The 17,605-nt window shown below is 32.5% G+C and overlaps 4 protein-coding genes across 4 annotated transcripts in view; 2 read left to right on the top strand and 2 right to left on the bottom strand.

Annotated features, from left to right (window-relative positions):
- LOC125865077 (ferredoxin-1, chloroplastic) overlaps positions 1-17,605 on the bottom strand; it is a 791,835-nt gene that overhangs the window by 585,480 nt on the left and 188,750 nt on the right. The window lies entirely within an intron of this gene.
- Positions 5,378-6,858, top strand: LOC125865074 (annexin-like protein RJ4). The gene is made up of 6 exons (XM_049545248.1): positions 5,378-5,450; positions 5,648-5,793; positions 5,895-6,116; positions 6,218-6,430; positions 6,495-6,584; positions 6,655-6,858. The coding sequence occupies exons 1-6, from the start codon at positions 5,378-5,380 to the stop codon at positions 6,856-6,858; spliced, it is 948 nt and encodes a 315-aa protein (XP_049401205.1).
- On the top strand, positions 8,576-9,189 carry LOC125865079 (uncharacterized). The gene has a single exon (XM_049545252.1). It carries the CDS (start codon positions 8,791-8,793, stop codon positions 9,178-9,180), a length of 390 nt encoding a protein of 129 aa, XP_049401209.1. The 5' UTR covers positions 8,576-8,790; the 3' UTR covers positions 9,181-9,189.
- LOC125865075 (uncharacterized) overlaps positions 14,776-17,605 on the bottom strand; it is a 6,766-nt gene continuing 3,936 nt past the window's right edge. The window contains 3 exon segments of the mRNA XM_049545249.1: positions 14,776-15,137; positions 15,236-15,297; positions 16,035-16,116. Of these exon segments, the coding sequence (XP_049401206.1) occupies positions 15,071-15,137; positions 15,236-15,297; positions 16,035-16,116 (211 nt within the window). The 3' untranslated portion in view covers positions 14,776-15,070.

The following is a 17,605-nucleotide window of genomic DNA, read 5'->3' on the forward strand; positions in this document are numbered from 1 at the left end:
TAAAGTTTGTTTTTTTGTTTTTTAATTATATAAATATATATACATATATAGCAAATTTTTTCGATAAAACCGTGTCCTATGACATTCCTTGGACTTTCCTAGATCCACCCTGCATAGAGGCAGGTTAAATAGAAGGTGGGGTGGAGGAGTGAGAAGAGAAATGAGAAAGTTATAAAAATATGAGATCCACAAAATAATTTTTTATCTATTAAAATAATCTTTCACACAATTTCGTAAGATTTGTATAATCATTTGTCACCCTTGTAAACTTGGGAAAGTGATATTTATAATTCAAATGGTACATTGAACTGACTAATGTTTCAAATGAGCACACACGATAGCTAACTTCAAACAAGAATGATGCTCAATATATAACAAATCGGGATAAGTACTACAGTTGAAAGTTATTAATCTTTTGTACTATGTTTGGATCATTGTAATCCATTGTATTGTATTGTATTTTTACTATACCTACAATGTTTGTTTTGATTGTTACTTAAAATGTATTGTATAGCATTATAAAATTTTATTGTTACGTAACAATGAAAACCCCTATTTTATGGAATAACCGATTTGGTGTGTTCCCATTGTTACTTAATTTCTTTTTTCAATTATATCTTTACATAATATTTCAAAATACTATTTTACCTTTTACCTTATATTATTTAATTCTAGTCAAACTTCCTACCCTAGAATAATTAAGGATATTTTAGTAAATTTATAAATTACAATACAATACGATACAATCAAACCAAACAATTAAAATGTTATTAAACAATAACAAACAATACAGTGTAGTCAAACATTGTATCTATCATACAGTACAATACAATAGAGTACAATATAATATAATACATTATGAAATAATGAGTAACAATGATCCAAACAGAGTGATAGTGTAGTTTCCAAAACATTAAACCATTCGAGCAAAGTTATATACAAAAGCTAAAAATATGGATCTTGGGCACACCCCGTGAAGGACATGCTACGATTCACTAATGCACATGGGTTGCATAAACCATACACGGACAATTTTTTTTTTGACAAATTACTTAACTACACTCCTTTACTTACCTTAATATTCATTTATTCCTATTTATTTCAAAAATTTCAAAAATCCCTTATTTTACCTATGTATCCCGCATGTATTCCGTGCACAACGCTATGTATCCCGCATGTATCCCGTACATAACGTTATGTATCCCGCTATGTGGAATGTATCAAACCTAATGTATTCCGTGCACAACGTTATGTATCCCGCTATGTGGAATGTATCAAACCTAATGTATCCCGTGCACAACGCTATGTATCCCGCAAATATTATTTTTAAGGAATTTTTGGTAAATAGAAAACTAGAAGGGATAGGATGTTATTTAGTACTTATAATATGTGGTTCCTATAATTTATATATATATATATATATATTTATTTATTTATTTTTGCGGGGATAGCTTGAGAAAATGTTAGAGATGGAGCTTGGGGGTTATCCAGCAAACTAAGGTCAGTTCAATATAATAATTTGAACATGAATTGTAACATTAAATTTAGGGAAGATTTGGATAGATTTAAAAAACGAAAAAGGACCTAAAATATTCGGACTATTGAAAATGGTATAAAATTACCCTCCATCCATCTATTGGCTCCCAAATATTCATGTCATCCACCTTTGGATTCAATATTAACCACTTTGAAGGAAAATATTTTATTTATAAACTCAACGGTTTTTGAATCTTAATTCAAGTTCTATCTGTTGTATATTTTTCTGTATATTGAAAATAACAGTAACATTTCTATTTATAAAAGCAAAAATCAAATTAAACTAGGATTAGAAACCACTCCAACTAACAAATCCTAATTAAACATAAATAAGTAAATATCATAAAGGAAAAAAGGACAAATATACCCCCGAACTATCGTTAATGGTATATAAATACCCTCCGTCATACTTTTCGTTCACTAATACCCCTATCGTTCAAAAATCAATGCACATTTGCCCCAGAAAAGTTATTTGGTACACATGGCGCAATCCTACGACCCTACCCAATTTGATCAATTATTTAACTTAAAATTCAAATACCCGCGCCATTACCCTTTTAACCCACCCAATTTATCCATTACCCACACAAATAAACCCATTTTCTTTTAAGTCATCTTCTTTACCCATCAAAGAAATAAAATCTGATTAATTTTTCATACTCATTTAAAGTTGAGTTGACATTCAAATCCAATAGTTTGTGCATCAGTAATTTTAGAATCATATTTACTCAACCACCATGAGGCCAAGCAGCAATCCCCAATGGCAGCAGCAAAACACCACTACCAGCATAGCAACAACAACAATTTGAGCTAAAATTAGCACAAATCTCATCAGAAAAACAGGAAGAGAAGTGTGTGTGGGGGGGGAGGGGGAAGAGGTAAAAATTAGGGGGGAAGTGAGTGGAACATTGGGAATAGCAAGTGGGTCAACAGATTCTTGCAGAGAATATGTCGATTAGATCTCAGAAATTTCGGTTGGTATGAGAAGACGGTGACTGAAAATTAACTCTAGCTGGCGTTGATTGTCGGAAGTTGAGGATTTAATCTAGTTGGTATTAGTTTTTCAATTCTTCCTTGAGTTTCACAGTGAGCTTTCAGGATGGTTGAGGCCTGATTTTAATGAAAGTTCTAGATAAAAGAAGATGGCTTAAGAAAACGGGTTTATTTGTGTGGGTAATGGGTTAAATGGGTAATGGGCGGGTATTTAAATTTTGGGTTAAAATAATTGGTGTTGTGCTGTAGGATTGCGACACGTATATTAAATAAGTCTTCCATTAGTGGGAGGGGAAAATGTGCACTGATTTTTGGACAGCAGGGGTATTAATGAATGGAAAGTATGACGGAGGGTATTTATCTATTATTAACAATTGTTCGGAGGTATATTTGTCCCTTTTCCCTATTATAAATAACAAATCCTAATCAACTTATTCCTACTCGAATTTTGAATTATTATTTTTAACACACTTTTTTAACGGACAATCATTTAAAATATTTTAATTAAACTTTTAAATACCTGACAAACATCTATTGATTAAATTTTAAGTTACTTAAATTAATTAACAAACCTCCCATTCTTAATTATGTCCGACCCAAATCATATACCCGAAAAATTAACTTAACCCAACCAATTAAATTAAATACGCCTTTCATTATTTCGTCTTCCAATCGGAATGGTAGATGTGTTAACAAGCATTTCCCTAGCTTCAGATCCTAAATTGGAAGTTTCTTTACGAACAACGCAATGAGTCTTAGAATTTATATGATTCAAAGATATTTGAATAATCAACATGGATTCATCACTGATTTCGACGTCGATGGATCGATTTTACGGCCGACCAAAATGATTTGTGTTAACTGATCAATTAATCGATCAAACCCAGATTCCATCAAAAACTCCAACATCATTGTCAACAACGACCGAAGACCTAAAGCTTCACCATCATCATAGTAATCCTTCCAATCATTATCTACAATTCCGATTGAAAGATGATGTGAAATGTTGAGAAGGCTTATTTCACTTCTTTTTTTCTTTTTAATGTATTTGATTTAATCTGTTGGGTTCAGTTAATTTGAGTCATGTATAATTATGTATGGATGAGTTTACTAATAAATTTAAGTAAATTAAAATGTAGCAATAGATGGTTGCCACGTATTTAAAAAAATTAATAAAAATTGTCTATAATAAAAGTGGTCATTATTAAACCCAAATGTGAATGGTAGGGATATTTGAGAGTCAATCTATTTAAAAAAAGATATTTGGTAATGCCCGCTTTCTAGGTAAAGGTGGATTGCCGATTTAAGTTTGGTAAGTTCTAACTTCTTAATGAATTGGTAATAGGATGGAAGGGTGAAATCGCAATGCCTGAAAGCAGATTTATTTCCTATCTTAAGGCTGGAAAGGTGATTTCAAAAGGGTGTGTGTATCACTTAGGGTGTGTTTGGTATGAAGGAAAATGCTTTCCTAAAAAATGTTTTCCTGGAAGACAAATAGATTTTAAACTTATTTTCTTATGTTTGGTTGGTGAGTAGAAAATATTTTTTGAAAAAGATTTTTAGTGTTTGGTTTTTGAATGAAAAATGTTTTTGAGAAATATCTTTTATTTTTACTAGAGTAGAAAATAATTTTTGAAATTCAAAATATTTTTTGAAAACAAACTTAAATTTTTTTTTGGGGTTGGTGGGGAGGGGGGGAACGAGGGTAGGGGTGAAAGTATAAAAATTTGAAGTTGAAAATATTTATTAAAAACAAACTTAAATTTTTTATGGGGGGTGGGAGGCTGGTAGGGGGGTGGGGGTGGGGGTCGAGGGTAGGGGTGAAAAAATGAAATTTTGAAATTGAAAATATTTTTTAACAACAAACTTATATTAAAAAAGTTGGGGTGGGGGACTGGTAGAGGGTAGGGGTGAAAAAAATGAAATTTTTAAGTTGAAAATATTTTTTTAAAAATAAACTTAAATTTTTTTTGGGGGTGGGGGGATCGAAGGTAGAGGTGAAAAAATGAAATTTTGAAGCTTAAAATATTTTTTAAAAACAAACTTAAAATTTTTTTTGGGGGTGAGGGGCTGGTAGGGGGGTGGGTGGGTGGGGGAGGGGTTGAGGTAGGGGTGAAGAAAAGAAATTTTGAAGTTGAAAATATATTTTAAAAACAAACTTAATTTTTTTTTTTGGGGGTGGGGGGTTGGTAGGGTAGTGGGTGGGTGAGGGGGGCTCGAGGGTAGGGGTGAAAAAATGAAATTTTGAATTTGAAAATATTTTTTAAAAACAAACTTAAATTATTTTTTTGGAGGGTGGGGTGGGGGGCTGGTGGGGTGGGGTGTCGGAAGAGAGTTGGAAAATGTTTTCCTTAAATTTTGAAGGAAAATTATTTTTCTTAAATTTGAGGAAAATGAATTGATTTTCCTTCCTATTTTTATGAATGATACACGGTGTGTAGTTCCCAAATTATTTCGAGTTAGTTGAATCTTGACCCAAAAATTAATTTAATCTTTCTAAATTTGACATAATCTGGCCATTTATTACCCCTTGGTTTTGTAAAACGTAATCCAGAGCATAGAGGAGGACATAAAATTCAAACGTAAAATATATTTTCTATGAAATGAACCTCACCATCTATACAACATTTATTTCCCATTCCATAAAGAGAACAAAGTGTGAATCCAGTACAAATTCTTTGTCCCTTTAGTATCCATAAATACGTAATTAATTCCATAGTTAAAGATGTTTAATTAATTGGAGTAAGTAGTGTTGAAATTGCGTTACTTCGAAAACTAACTTTTCTGACAGAGAGAATTAAGTAGTATAAATAGGAATAATAAGAGGTAATTAGAAGATAGTATAACAATGTCTACCATCATTTACCCTGAAAACACTTCTCCTGTTGCTGATGCAGAGGCCATTAGGAAGGCTTGTCAAGGTTATTACTACTTGATACAGAAAAAGAAATTTCAATTTTGTATAGCTAAATTAAAGTTATATCAAAATGTTCTTCAATCACGTGGTTCTAAATTGTCTAATATTCCTTTTGATTTCATTTAGTTGTGTAATTGGGTTTTTCTGGTTTTTAGAAATTTTATTTACTTTCACATTTTCTTATTGTCAAGTGAAATTTAGGTTGGGGAACAGATGAGAAGGCAATAATTTCAATAATTGGCCATAGAAATGGAACTCAAAAGAAACTGATTAAACAAGCTTATGAGGAGTTATACAGTGAAGATCTTGTCAAGCGCCTTGAATCTGAATTATCCGGACAATTTGAGGTTTCCTTTTGGAACTAATTCTTACATATATGTTTGTACTTGATAATTTGAACTCAGGACGTCATATATAATTAATTAGTTGAAGTGTTTTGTTAACACAGAAAGCAGTATACAGATGGATTCTAAATCCAAGAGATAGAGATGCAGTAATATTGCATGTTGCAATAAAAGAAAGAGCAATCCCAAATTATCGTGTGGTTATCGAGTACTCATGCATCTATTCTCCTGAAGAGTTGTTGGCTGTGAAGCGTGCCTATCAAGCTCGCTACAAGACATCTGTCGAAGAGGACATAGCTCAGTATTCTACTGGTCATCTTCGCAAGGCATCTTTCTTTTTTAATTTCCATTTAATTAATTCAACCCACTTTTATTTATTGAGATCGATGTTAATTTGTGTTTACTTCCTTTTGCAACATATATACAGTTTTTGGTTGGGCTAGTTGCCACATACAGGTATGTTGGTGATGAGATAAATGCAAGAGTAGCCAATTCTGAGGCTGACATTCTTCACAATGCAATAAGTAACAAAGAATTCAATAGTGAAGAAATTGTTAGAATCATTTGTACAAGGAGCACCACTCAACTTGTAGCAACTCTAAACCGCTACAAGGATTATTATGGCTCTTCAATCACCAAGGTACTTACATAAATTCGTCATTTATATATATATTTATGGTTTCTTACTTCTTTTTCCTTTTCAGCACTTGATAGATGAAGATAATAAAGAGTACCTACTAGCGCTGCGTACAACTATCCGATGCATTAATGACCCCCAAAAATACTATGAAAAGGTACATAACTATTAAGTACTATCAAAAAAGAAGTTGTAATAGTCTGAAATACTATCAAATTCATCTTCAGGTAATTCGCTATGCCATTAATGAGTCTGGGACTGATGAAGAATCACTCACAAGAGTGATAGTTACGCGGGCTGAGAAGGACTTGAAGGAGATTAAACAACTTTACTACAAGAGGAACAGTGTCACTCTTGATCATGCAATCACCAACCACACTTGTGGAAATTACAAGGCTTTCCTCCTAACTCTTTTGGGAAATGAAAATTAGTAGTAATTTTTAACAATAACTCTTGTTAGGAAACTTTCATTCTATTTTCTAAGTTTAAGGTAGGGTTTGAGTTGATCTCTCTAAAGAACAACAAAAACTTCGTCGTTGCTCTTGATATTGTTTTGTTTTATCAATCAAGTCTTTTTTTGGATCTTAGAAATATCTTATCCATCAAGATTGGAGCTGATTTTTTTTAGGAATTCTTAAACTTTAATTAGAAAATCAATTAGTACTTATTGAAGACAATTGTGTTTTCTTTGTGAAAAAGCAACCTATGAATGTTCTAACTAAGAAGATTTTGCTTACAACACAATAGCCTATTATGAAACTCAATATATAACAAGTAGTAACATTTTCCAAACTAATATGTTCTTGATGTGCTCTTGTAATTTATTGAATGACTTTTGATTTCTCATAACATGATGCTTAAGAGACTCTAAATTATATCATGTGTGTATCTGTATCACGACTCAAATTCTCTTATGTCATGTGGCAACAAATCAATCTTAAAGAAACAACGATGCCAAGATATTATAACAAGGTAAAGTAGAGCAAAACAATATAAATAATGATGTATTTTCAAGTCAAATACAACACGAAACTACACACTATAATCTCCAAGAACTGGTGTTATAAGTCATGAGCTACAACAGATGGTGAAAGATACAAAATATTTTGGAATATAATAGGAGTAAATGATTTTGAGCTACAATAATGAACTAGCTAGCTGGTATCATAAAAGCAGAATGCTGGTATGATAACCATTGTTCCCTCCACCAACATGGCAACAGTTCAACTCACTTGCACACGAGAATGCGACAAGTACAACACTAATTAAGTAAGTATTATTGATGAATTGGTATTTTATCAATTCATTGGACTCAAATTTATGAATTATTAGTGTTACATTAATAATTATATATGAATTATTAGGTCTCATTGTAGCTATATATCCCGATATAAAATGTTTCTACTTATGCTTAACTAATGTAAGATTCCGGGAGAGGCTTGCTCTTATTGTGGCTATCCTGATGTCAGATTCTATACCTACTTTGTGACTCCCCGATGTTAGGTTCTCGGAGAATCCTCGCTTGAGTTCCATCTCTGTTTCATAGTTATTATTCCTTATATTGCTCATTACTCATGTTAGTTCTTGTGTGCACTTCTCGAGCTTATCAGGGTCTCGTCAAGTTATTCTCTCTATCTTGTCTCTTGTATGCACATTTTGGACTTATTCGGGTCCAGTTAGGTTATAGTTAGCTTTGTCTTACTTGGGTACTCACTTTAGATTCTCCTTATGTGGTATATGAATTGCTTTACTCTAATTGTAACTTCCTAATTCATACCTTCAATATAGGAACATCAATACAAATAAATAGTCTTGAAACAAGTTGAAATTAAAGATTAAATTGAGCTCAATTGAGGATTCTATTAGAATGAGTTGAGGTTGAATCTAATTCAAATTATCTTAAGCTCGACCTTTAAAATTCTGGACGGGTTACCTATAGTTTATCTCATTTTGACACCCTAATTGGTACTTTTACTAGTTTAATTATTAAGTACTTTCAAGAGTTGACTTTTGGATCAAAGCATGGTTGAAAAATAACCCACTTATTTTATGTTAAAATAAAATAAATTATTAGTGTGGATACCCGTATAGAGTGGAAACTATTCTACTTTTATTCTTAAATCCATTATAATAATAATTCTAGGTGTCAAAACGGCTCTAATCACTAATGAAAGATTGATAGGGCAAAGAAAGTCCCACATGGCTCACTAGAATTTAAGGCCAAACCTGTAGTTATGGCCTATCAACCATCAAAAAGCCACAACCAAAAGAATAGGAAGAATGACAAAGTCAAATTCTTCTTATAGAATAAATCAAAGAGTAACAAAGAGAGAAATCAACACTTAAAATTCAAATCGTCGAAAATGAGTGTAGTTGTTGTTGATGGTCCAATGATGGAGGAATTCGTTGATGACACCGAGGCGTTTGGCAAGTGGACGGACAAACATTTTGATATGCTAGACACAGATGGAAACGGGGAATTGTCTCGAGACGAGCTCCAAAACAGGAAAGGTAAATTCTCGTCGTGTGAATTTGAGTTGCAGAGCAAGGAAGAAATTTCAAGTTTGTATGACATCCTTATTGAAAGATTTGATATTGACAAAAGTGGAACTATTGATAGACAAGAATTCAAGGCTCTTACAAAAGAAATCATGTTGGCTAAGGCTAGAGGGATTGGCAATTCCCCTGTTTTAGTCATTCTTCAAGGGGATAGCCTTGTTATGAGGGTTGTTCAACGTTTTTCAGCAAAATAACTCATATTTATGTTCCTAATTCATATCTCATTAGTTGTTACTCTTTCTATTATAGTTTGTTTGTCTTAGTTTCATGGAACATAAAGTTTAATAAAGTTATATTTTTTTAAATCTATACTCTTTTTGTTTCAATTTGTTTTTCTGATTTTCACTCAACTTGGTGTTTAAGAAAATAAAAGAGAATATTGTATATCATGGTCTGAAACTAATGCGATGTGGAATATGCCAAAATGATCTTAAATGTGTTAGGATATTCTATTAACCATGCGTTTTGACGAGAGGGAGTTGCTCGGATGGTAAGCACCCCTCACTTTCAACCCGAAGGTTGCGAGTTCGAGTCACCAAGGGAGCAAAGGGATAGGAGCTCCTAGGGAGGGTAAAAAAAAACATGCGTTTTGATATAGTATTATTTATTAAACAATTGTTTATTATTTATCCAATTCAAAAAAGTGTTACATTAAATAGATCAATTTGTCATATATGTATACTCAACTTATATAGAAGATGATTTGGTGTATAGAGTTTAATCTTATACACAGAAGACTAAATCATCGGTTCTTATAAGTTAAAAGTTATTGTTCACAATCGTTGATGGAAATTTGGACAAACCATCAGAAAGATTGTAGCACAAGATTAAATGTAATTTATCTTGATTATGAGAATGGTATAGTTTTAGCTTCTCGTGCAACATTTTGTATGTATTGAAGGAGACTAAGTAGAGATAGATGTTTTAGACTCTTATAAAAACATATTCTCTAAACTATTAAATGTACTTATATTCTTAATCTTGATATAACGATTATGATATTTATATATTAATTATCGTTTTGATTTATTAAAAGGTGAGATTATAAATGGATCAATATGCCAAGTAAATTGGATGATAATAATATATATTGGTGAAATAATTAGTTAGTTGATGGAATCCATGTCTCAATATAGAGATTGATGATATACCTTTTTATGAGAAGCTTATAAGTATTCATGTGTAAATCCAGCCTGTAGATGTATGAATCTGACACATGAAATAAGTTAAGTATTGATCTCAAGATAATTAATCATTGAATTAAATTCGTAGGTAATTTAATTTATTAATTAATATTAGTAATCTTAACATGGGAAATTACATAAGTGTTTAATGGGAAATTTTGAAATATAAATAGAGAAGTGTAATTACGAATTTCTAGTGAAATAATTTGTAATTTATTTTGGTAAGAACAATTCAAATTAATTATTTCAAATTATTTTCATAATAGGAAGCCTCAGTAATTAATTATGTGGTCCCTACAGTGTCCATATTTAACTAGAACTCAGAATCATATTTTCTAGTAGAAGAAGGAAAAGTAGCATGCAATTCTTTCTTCAAGAAAGAAAAGAAACGTGTGTTTCTCTTCTTGAAGAAAAAAGATTTGTATTTTCTTCTCTTTTTTGGACTAGGAAGAAATCTCTATAAGTAGGGATTCTTCAAACCTAGAAAGTCATTCAGTTTTCTATACGATACTTTTCCACCCAAATATTGAGAGAGTTCAATTATTAATTTGGGGTCACTGTAGAAGACCATGGAACTGGAGTCGGATTTGCCTCAAGATATCTTCACACGCTTCAAGAGGTAATCCTTGAGTTAATTTTCAACATACTTTGTATATGATACGTATTTGTGGTTGTTGTCTATATTCATGTAAGATGTATGATTCAAGAATGCTTCCGTTGTGTATGCTATTTTCTAACAATTAATCTCCCACTTAGACTCATAACCATGCACCTACAACTCTAACACCCATTCCTTCAACATGTCTATCAAAAGACATTTGCAGTAAAACTTTTGTGAAAGGATCTGCTAGGTTGTTATCTGATGCAATCTTCACAACCATCATATCTCCTCTCTGTACTATGTCTCAAATCAAGTGGTACTTTCGCTCAATGTGTTTTGCCTTCTTATGATTTCGTTCCTTTGAATTCGCAACCGCACCACTATTATCACAAACCATCGTGAGCGGTGCTTCTATCGCAGTAACAATCGCCAAGTCTTTCAGTAAGTTTCTGAGCCATGATGCCTCCTTAGCTGCCTCAGAGAATACTACATATTTGTCTTTCATGGTAGAATCAACAACACAAGTTTGCTTGATGCTTCTTCAAACAATGGCTCCACCTCCCAAAGTAAACATATTTCTTGAGGTTGACTTTGTAGAGTCCATTTCAGACTGGAAATCTGAGTTTGTGTACCTTATGGGCACCAACTCATCTGAATGATAGACTAGCATGTAATCCCTAATCCTTTTTATGCTTAACTGATGTCCATTGTTCTCGTCCAGGATTAGACTAATTTCTGCTAACCATGCGTATGGCAAAACAATTATCAAGTCTAGTGCATAACATCAAATACATGAGGCTTCCCACAACTGATACATAAGGACTGTCATCATGCTTTCCGTTTCCTCATCTGTCTTAGGACATTGATCTTTTGATAGAGAAATTTCATGTCTGAAAGGAAGAAATCCTTTCTTTGAATCATATATGCTAAACATGGTAATAATTGTATTTGTCACTCCCTGAGGCTATCCCTAGGCGCCACAGGGTGCTTAGTGTCACAAGTGACCCTAAGCTAATCAATGACATAACATATCTATATAACTTCAATTAACACATGCACTGTGCGGAAGCTAAAAATTGGCATGGTAGTGATCTAGTATTTTAAAAACCAAATATCGGAATTACGGTATCGAAACTTAAATATAGTACCGTACCATACCATGCCCACCCCTAGTTATAGAATATCTCAACTCTTTGAGTAAAAAACAAACAAACAAAAAGTGGGAAAAGGCATAAATTTCACCCACATGTCCCAAAAAGTCAGTTACATGTTTAAACTAGCATAGCGAACTATTACACACTTTTACTACTAAAAATGAATTTAATATCATCCTCAAACGTACAAAGTCAGTCGTACAATCCAACGTGATTTACATGCGCCTACTAGGTTATTACATGCTTACACGTGTAATTTATTTATTTATTCTCTCTTGTTTTTCTCAATCATTTTTGACTTTATTTTCTCTCTCTATTCTTACCTAAAAAACTCCATTTTTGTTTCCAAAATATTCACCGGCAATGTCATCTTCTTCTTCGTCCATTATTAATACAAATATTAGCAAAATCAACCTATAACTTCATCCAATTTAATCTTCTTTTCTAATCACCATCAAGCCCACCACCATAAAAAGAAATTCAACACCATCACTACCACCAAATATCACCATATCGAATCATTATTTCACCACTAGAAACCCAACGAATAATTATCAATATTTATTTGCAAAGATCATAATCACACAATTGAAAAATTAGTGCTCGATTTACTATTACTAATTTTGAAGAAAATCTAGAGGAAATTTTTCTGAGAGAGAAGAAAGATTTATGAAAATAACATAGAAAAAGAAAGATTAGAAAAATTTCCAATTTCATAGGCTCACGATCAACAAAAAAGACAAAAATAAATAGAACAATCTATACTCGACTTGACGAATTTGATGGGGTGGGAATAGTAAGAATTGATCAAATTTAGGTGTCTCGCCGAGTTTTTTTTCAACTTCGCCGATCTTTTCCTATTCCTCAACCTTGTATTCTGTTTTTCTGTCGAAAAACTACCATGAAAAAAATTGTTTGTCCCATTAGTCATAGCAACAAAAGTATTTGTGATAAAGAAAAAATGGAGGAGAAGAAAGATGGGTGGCGTGAAGGAGAAGGGGTGGAGAAATTTTTTTTGGCTTTATTTTGACTCAAGCATGACTTTTTTATTTTTTAGGGCGGTATGAAATTCACTTTTCAGTAGTATAGATGTGTAATAGGTCGTCCAATAGTTTAAGAGTATAAGTGACTTTTCAGGACAATTTCAGGACAATTTCAGGACAATTTCAGGGATGAATTTATGCATTTTTCCAAGAAGATTTTGAAAGTAGATTGATAGGGGTAAATATGTAACTTCATTATTTTAATTTAGTATAAATTATAGGAATCACATATTATAAGTACTAAATAACATCCTATCCCTTCTAGTTTTCTATTTACCAAAAATCCCTTAAAAATGATGTTTGCGGGATACATAGCGTTGTGCACAGGATACATTAGGTTTGATACATTCCACATAGCGGGATACATAGCGTTGTGCACAGGATACATTAGGTTTGATACATTCCACATAGCGGGATACATAGCGTTGTGCACGGGATACATAGCGTTTGATACATTCCACATAGCGGGATACATAGTGTTGTGCACGGGATACATGTGAGATACATAGGTAAATAAGGGATTTTTGAAATTTTTGAAATAAGTAGGGATAAATGGATATTAAGGTAAGTAAATGAGTGTAGTTAAGTAATTTGTCCTTTAATTTATGTATAACTAATACACATAATTTGTTCCACCTTCTACCTTACATAAAGTTGGATTCGGCTCCTTTCCATTTCTCTTCTCTTCATTTTCCCCAAGTTCCTATTTGAATTAGTGACACATGGCATAGGTTAAAATAAATGGCTAAGATTTAATTTCTCAAAGTAAATTTTTAACCATGATTTAACTAATAAATACAATTTATATTTAATATTAAAAATTATTATAATCTCACAATCTTAGCAACATATTATCTTGTCCATAAATATAGGGAAAAAAAAGTTCTTCCTAATTACCTTTTTTAACATGGGATTCTTTTTAATTTTCTTTTAAATATTGAACTGCTGCCAAATATAGCTAATGTTAATTTTGGAGGAAATAGAAAAAAAAAAGAAGGTGAAATAAAATAGGAAAAATAATACTCTTCAATAGCTAATGGTTAAAAAAAAAAATTCGAGGAAAAAATGCAATAAAAATATTAACTTAAAAATAAATAAAATTAACATCCTAAGTAAAACAATTTAGGAAAACTTTCCCCTAATTTATGAACAAGAAAATATGTTGTTAAGATTGTGGGGGTCATAGTAATTTTTAAAATTAAATATATAATATATTTATTAGTTAAATCATGATTAGAGATTTTCTTTGGGAAATTAAATCTTAGCCATTTATTTTAACATATGCCGTGTGTCATTAATCCAAATAGGAACTTGGGAAAATGGAGAGGAGCCGGATTCCATAAAATTATACATATATTTCCTCATAACTTATATGAGTATTAATTATGTAACATTACTAAAAATACAACCAAACATTGTATAAAATTAAAACATAAATAACTTTTATACAATATTTGAAAACACACCAAGCAAACATTGCATAAAACTAATACATGAATAACTTTTATATAACATTTGGAAACTAATACATGAATAACATTGCATAAAATAAGATAATTAATACATAAATAACTTTTATACTATTTGCAAACCAAACATGGTATAAAATTAATACATAAATAACTTGACTATTCATGTATTAGCTATACCCTTATCCAATAACCAAACGACTCCTAATTCTTCAAATCCTGATCAAACTCATACTCTGCTTAGGTTTTTTCTCAGGTTTGTCCACCTCAACCATGCATTTCAACATGACTATATATGTAGGCTAATGATGTCTAAACATAGCACAATCTAATTCCCAGAGATGGAATAACAAGAATATCCACAAATAATAAGAACAGACATAGGCTGGTCAGAATTCTTGCATAACACAACATACCTGTCGATCTTCTTTTAGCTAAGCTACTTTTACACAAGTTATATTACATCATAATTCCAAATGTCATTGACCCGTTACAAAATGGCTCACCATATAATTGTGTGAAGGTCTGGTATTATCAATGGATGTGTGATTTGTATCAAGCTAAAGTATCGGGATATCTTGAAACATTTTGGAATAGAATGTTACCAGTCTCATGGAACTTGAGTGTATTCTCTTAGTTGATGTTCCAATTTCTACATTTGCAATGTACCTTGGCAAGAGCAGCCATGTAATAATCACTCCTGATAATGAATAGTAATAAGAATTCTTTTCATCATGCTAAAATATATTTCTAAAGAGTAAGCATATGAATAGCTAAAAAAAAGACCCTTGATCAAACTTTGATCCATAAGGCGATTGACAAGCAGCAATTAAATGAACTGTAGCTTCATCTGGCTCATTCTGGAAAGCAAAAGAGAGCAAAATAGGTGATCAAGTAAGACATTTGGAGATCCAGTATTCAAAGCCTAGGTAAAAAATCTAATGATAATTTTTGGAGTTCCTAGTATTCAAAGCCTGAGTAGAAAATTAATGGTAGTCTTTCCAACTCAGACCATTCTTACACAAATTAAACCATCGGAGATGTTCCAAATATTCCAGAAGGCATTTTTATCCTACCAACACTTGCTCTGCTTCAAATGCCCTTTTTTTGGTTTAGAACTGATCTTTATCCAAATTTAGTTCCGTTGAAAAAGAAAACATCACATTGTAATAAAGTAAATCAATATGCTAATATTCTTTTTGTTTTGACTTCATACTTGCAATCATATGAAAATTAAGTAGAGGGTAAATCTTGATTCTGTTTAAAGATAACATGACTATCTATATGTATGTGTGACCACAGCGAAAGATGGTATTTCAGGTTTTTAGATGGTACTTCAGTTACTTGCATAAAAGCCTATCAAAAGCAGCCCTTGCACTTTACATCTATCAAAATTGCAACTCTACCTCACTGTTGAGAATAAAAGAGGCATACACAAGTTATAAGAAAATTTGTAGTGTACAGGTTCATTCTCAGAGTAATGTGTACATTGTGAAGGTAAACTGGGGTAAAGATAAGCTTAATTACAAACGTTTCGAGAGCAATTTGGACGAAGAATCATCCATAATGAACATAAGGTAGAGGGATTAGTAAAAACCTGTGATCCATAGTACAAGCCATCATATAGAGAAGCATAGAAGTATTCATTTGGCTGTCCACTTGGAAATGCAACAACAAGCAACAGAATTAGAATTGTATGTAGTTAGTAATTATATTCAGACCAAACCGAAGCTACGTCCTAGCTCAAAACAATATAGTATAGATCATTGAAACAAACTTGTACACGTTTTTAAAATGTCATGCTTCAAAGGAAAAGCTGTAATAATTTAGTAACAATCACTAGACTGAGTTTTGAAAAGTATCATAAGAAAGGCTGGATTGAAATAAATTTCGCCAAGAAGCACTTTCATAATTTACCAACTATCACGGACTCACAGTTTAAGATATATCATGAACTTTTCTGACGGCTTTATGAGTAGGAATATTTTAGGACAAAATGGATTTTCTAAGTAGAATGTTTCTTTGAAGCATATATTGCTAGAGAAAATCCTGTAGTTCCAAGTCCAAGCAGAACTTTGTATAGGATATTGATCGTTAATGTAACTAAGGAACAATATGGTGGCATCGCAAAAGTCTCTCGCCCATGGTTCCGAGATTTGAATTTTTACCTCCATTAATTATTTGAGATAATCTCAAGAGTTTCCTTGATGAAAACAATTCAGACTTTAGCAGATTGCAGACTAGTCAAATCATATGCAAATAAAACTTGTCTACTATAGCAACTACAAATGAGTTGTTGATTATAGTTATTTTAGGTTATTTACAGTATGAAAGCCCAAGAATAGAGAACTCCGAAAAAGTTATAAGACGTTTTAGCTGGGTTGTTGATATACCGTGAGTTTACGGTATTTCTAATACATTTCACTTACAAGTTGTGTGTGTCTAGGGCCTTTTTATATTGATTTTTATGTGTTTTATCATGTTTTGCAGGAAAGATGTTCAGGCGCGGAAGTTTAGAGACAGCTGAAGGAAATGCAGAAAAAGGCATCCACGGAGGTCATCTACGGACCGTAGGTCCATTCACGGTCCGTAGGTGATGACCGTAGATCAACAGGCATAGTGTTGAGGACAAATCAAGGAAATCTGACCAAGTGTGGAACCACGGTGCCCATTGACGGTCCGTAGATGGATCTACGGACCGTACTGTTGATCCGTAGAGTGAGACTGCGAGGGTTCCAGTACCTGATTTTTGAAGATTCTAAGTATGGAGCTACGGAAGGGATTGACGGACCGTAGGTTGATCTACGGTACGTGCTGTTGGTCCGTCGTTTGCTTCAGAGAAGCTGATTGTTGGATGCTGAAATATTTTCTAAGTCTCGAGTGACGGAAGGGACTTACGGACCGTAGATCCATCGACGGTCCGTAAGTCAGTCTCGTGGATCGAAGACGCGTACCTGAACAAAACTTTCCTTAATTTGTTTCTTTTTTTTATTTAGGATTTGTTTTCTATAAATAGGACATGTAAACCTCGTTTTTGGGGGTTAGACACTATTATTCTATTTTTGCTTTGTAACTTTGGAGATTAATTTGCAACCCTAGCAATTATTGATTTCCCAAGTTCGTTTTGAAGATTTTGGCTTTGCAATTCAAGTTAATTTTCTGGGTTTA

Source organism: Solanum stenotomum, chromosome 5 (assembly GCF_019186545.1).
Source record: "Solanum stenotomum isolate F172 chromosome 5, ASM1918654v1, whole genome shotgun sequence".
Taxonomy (NCBI): domain Eukaryota; kingdom Viridiplantae; phylum Streptophyta; class Magnoliopsida; order Solanales; family Solanaceae; genus Solanum; species Solanum stenotomum.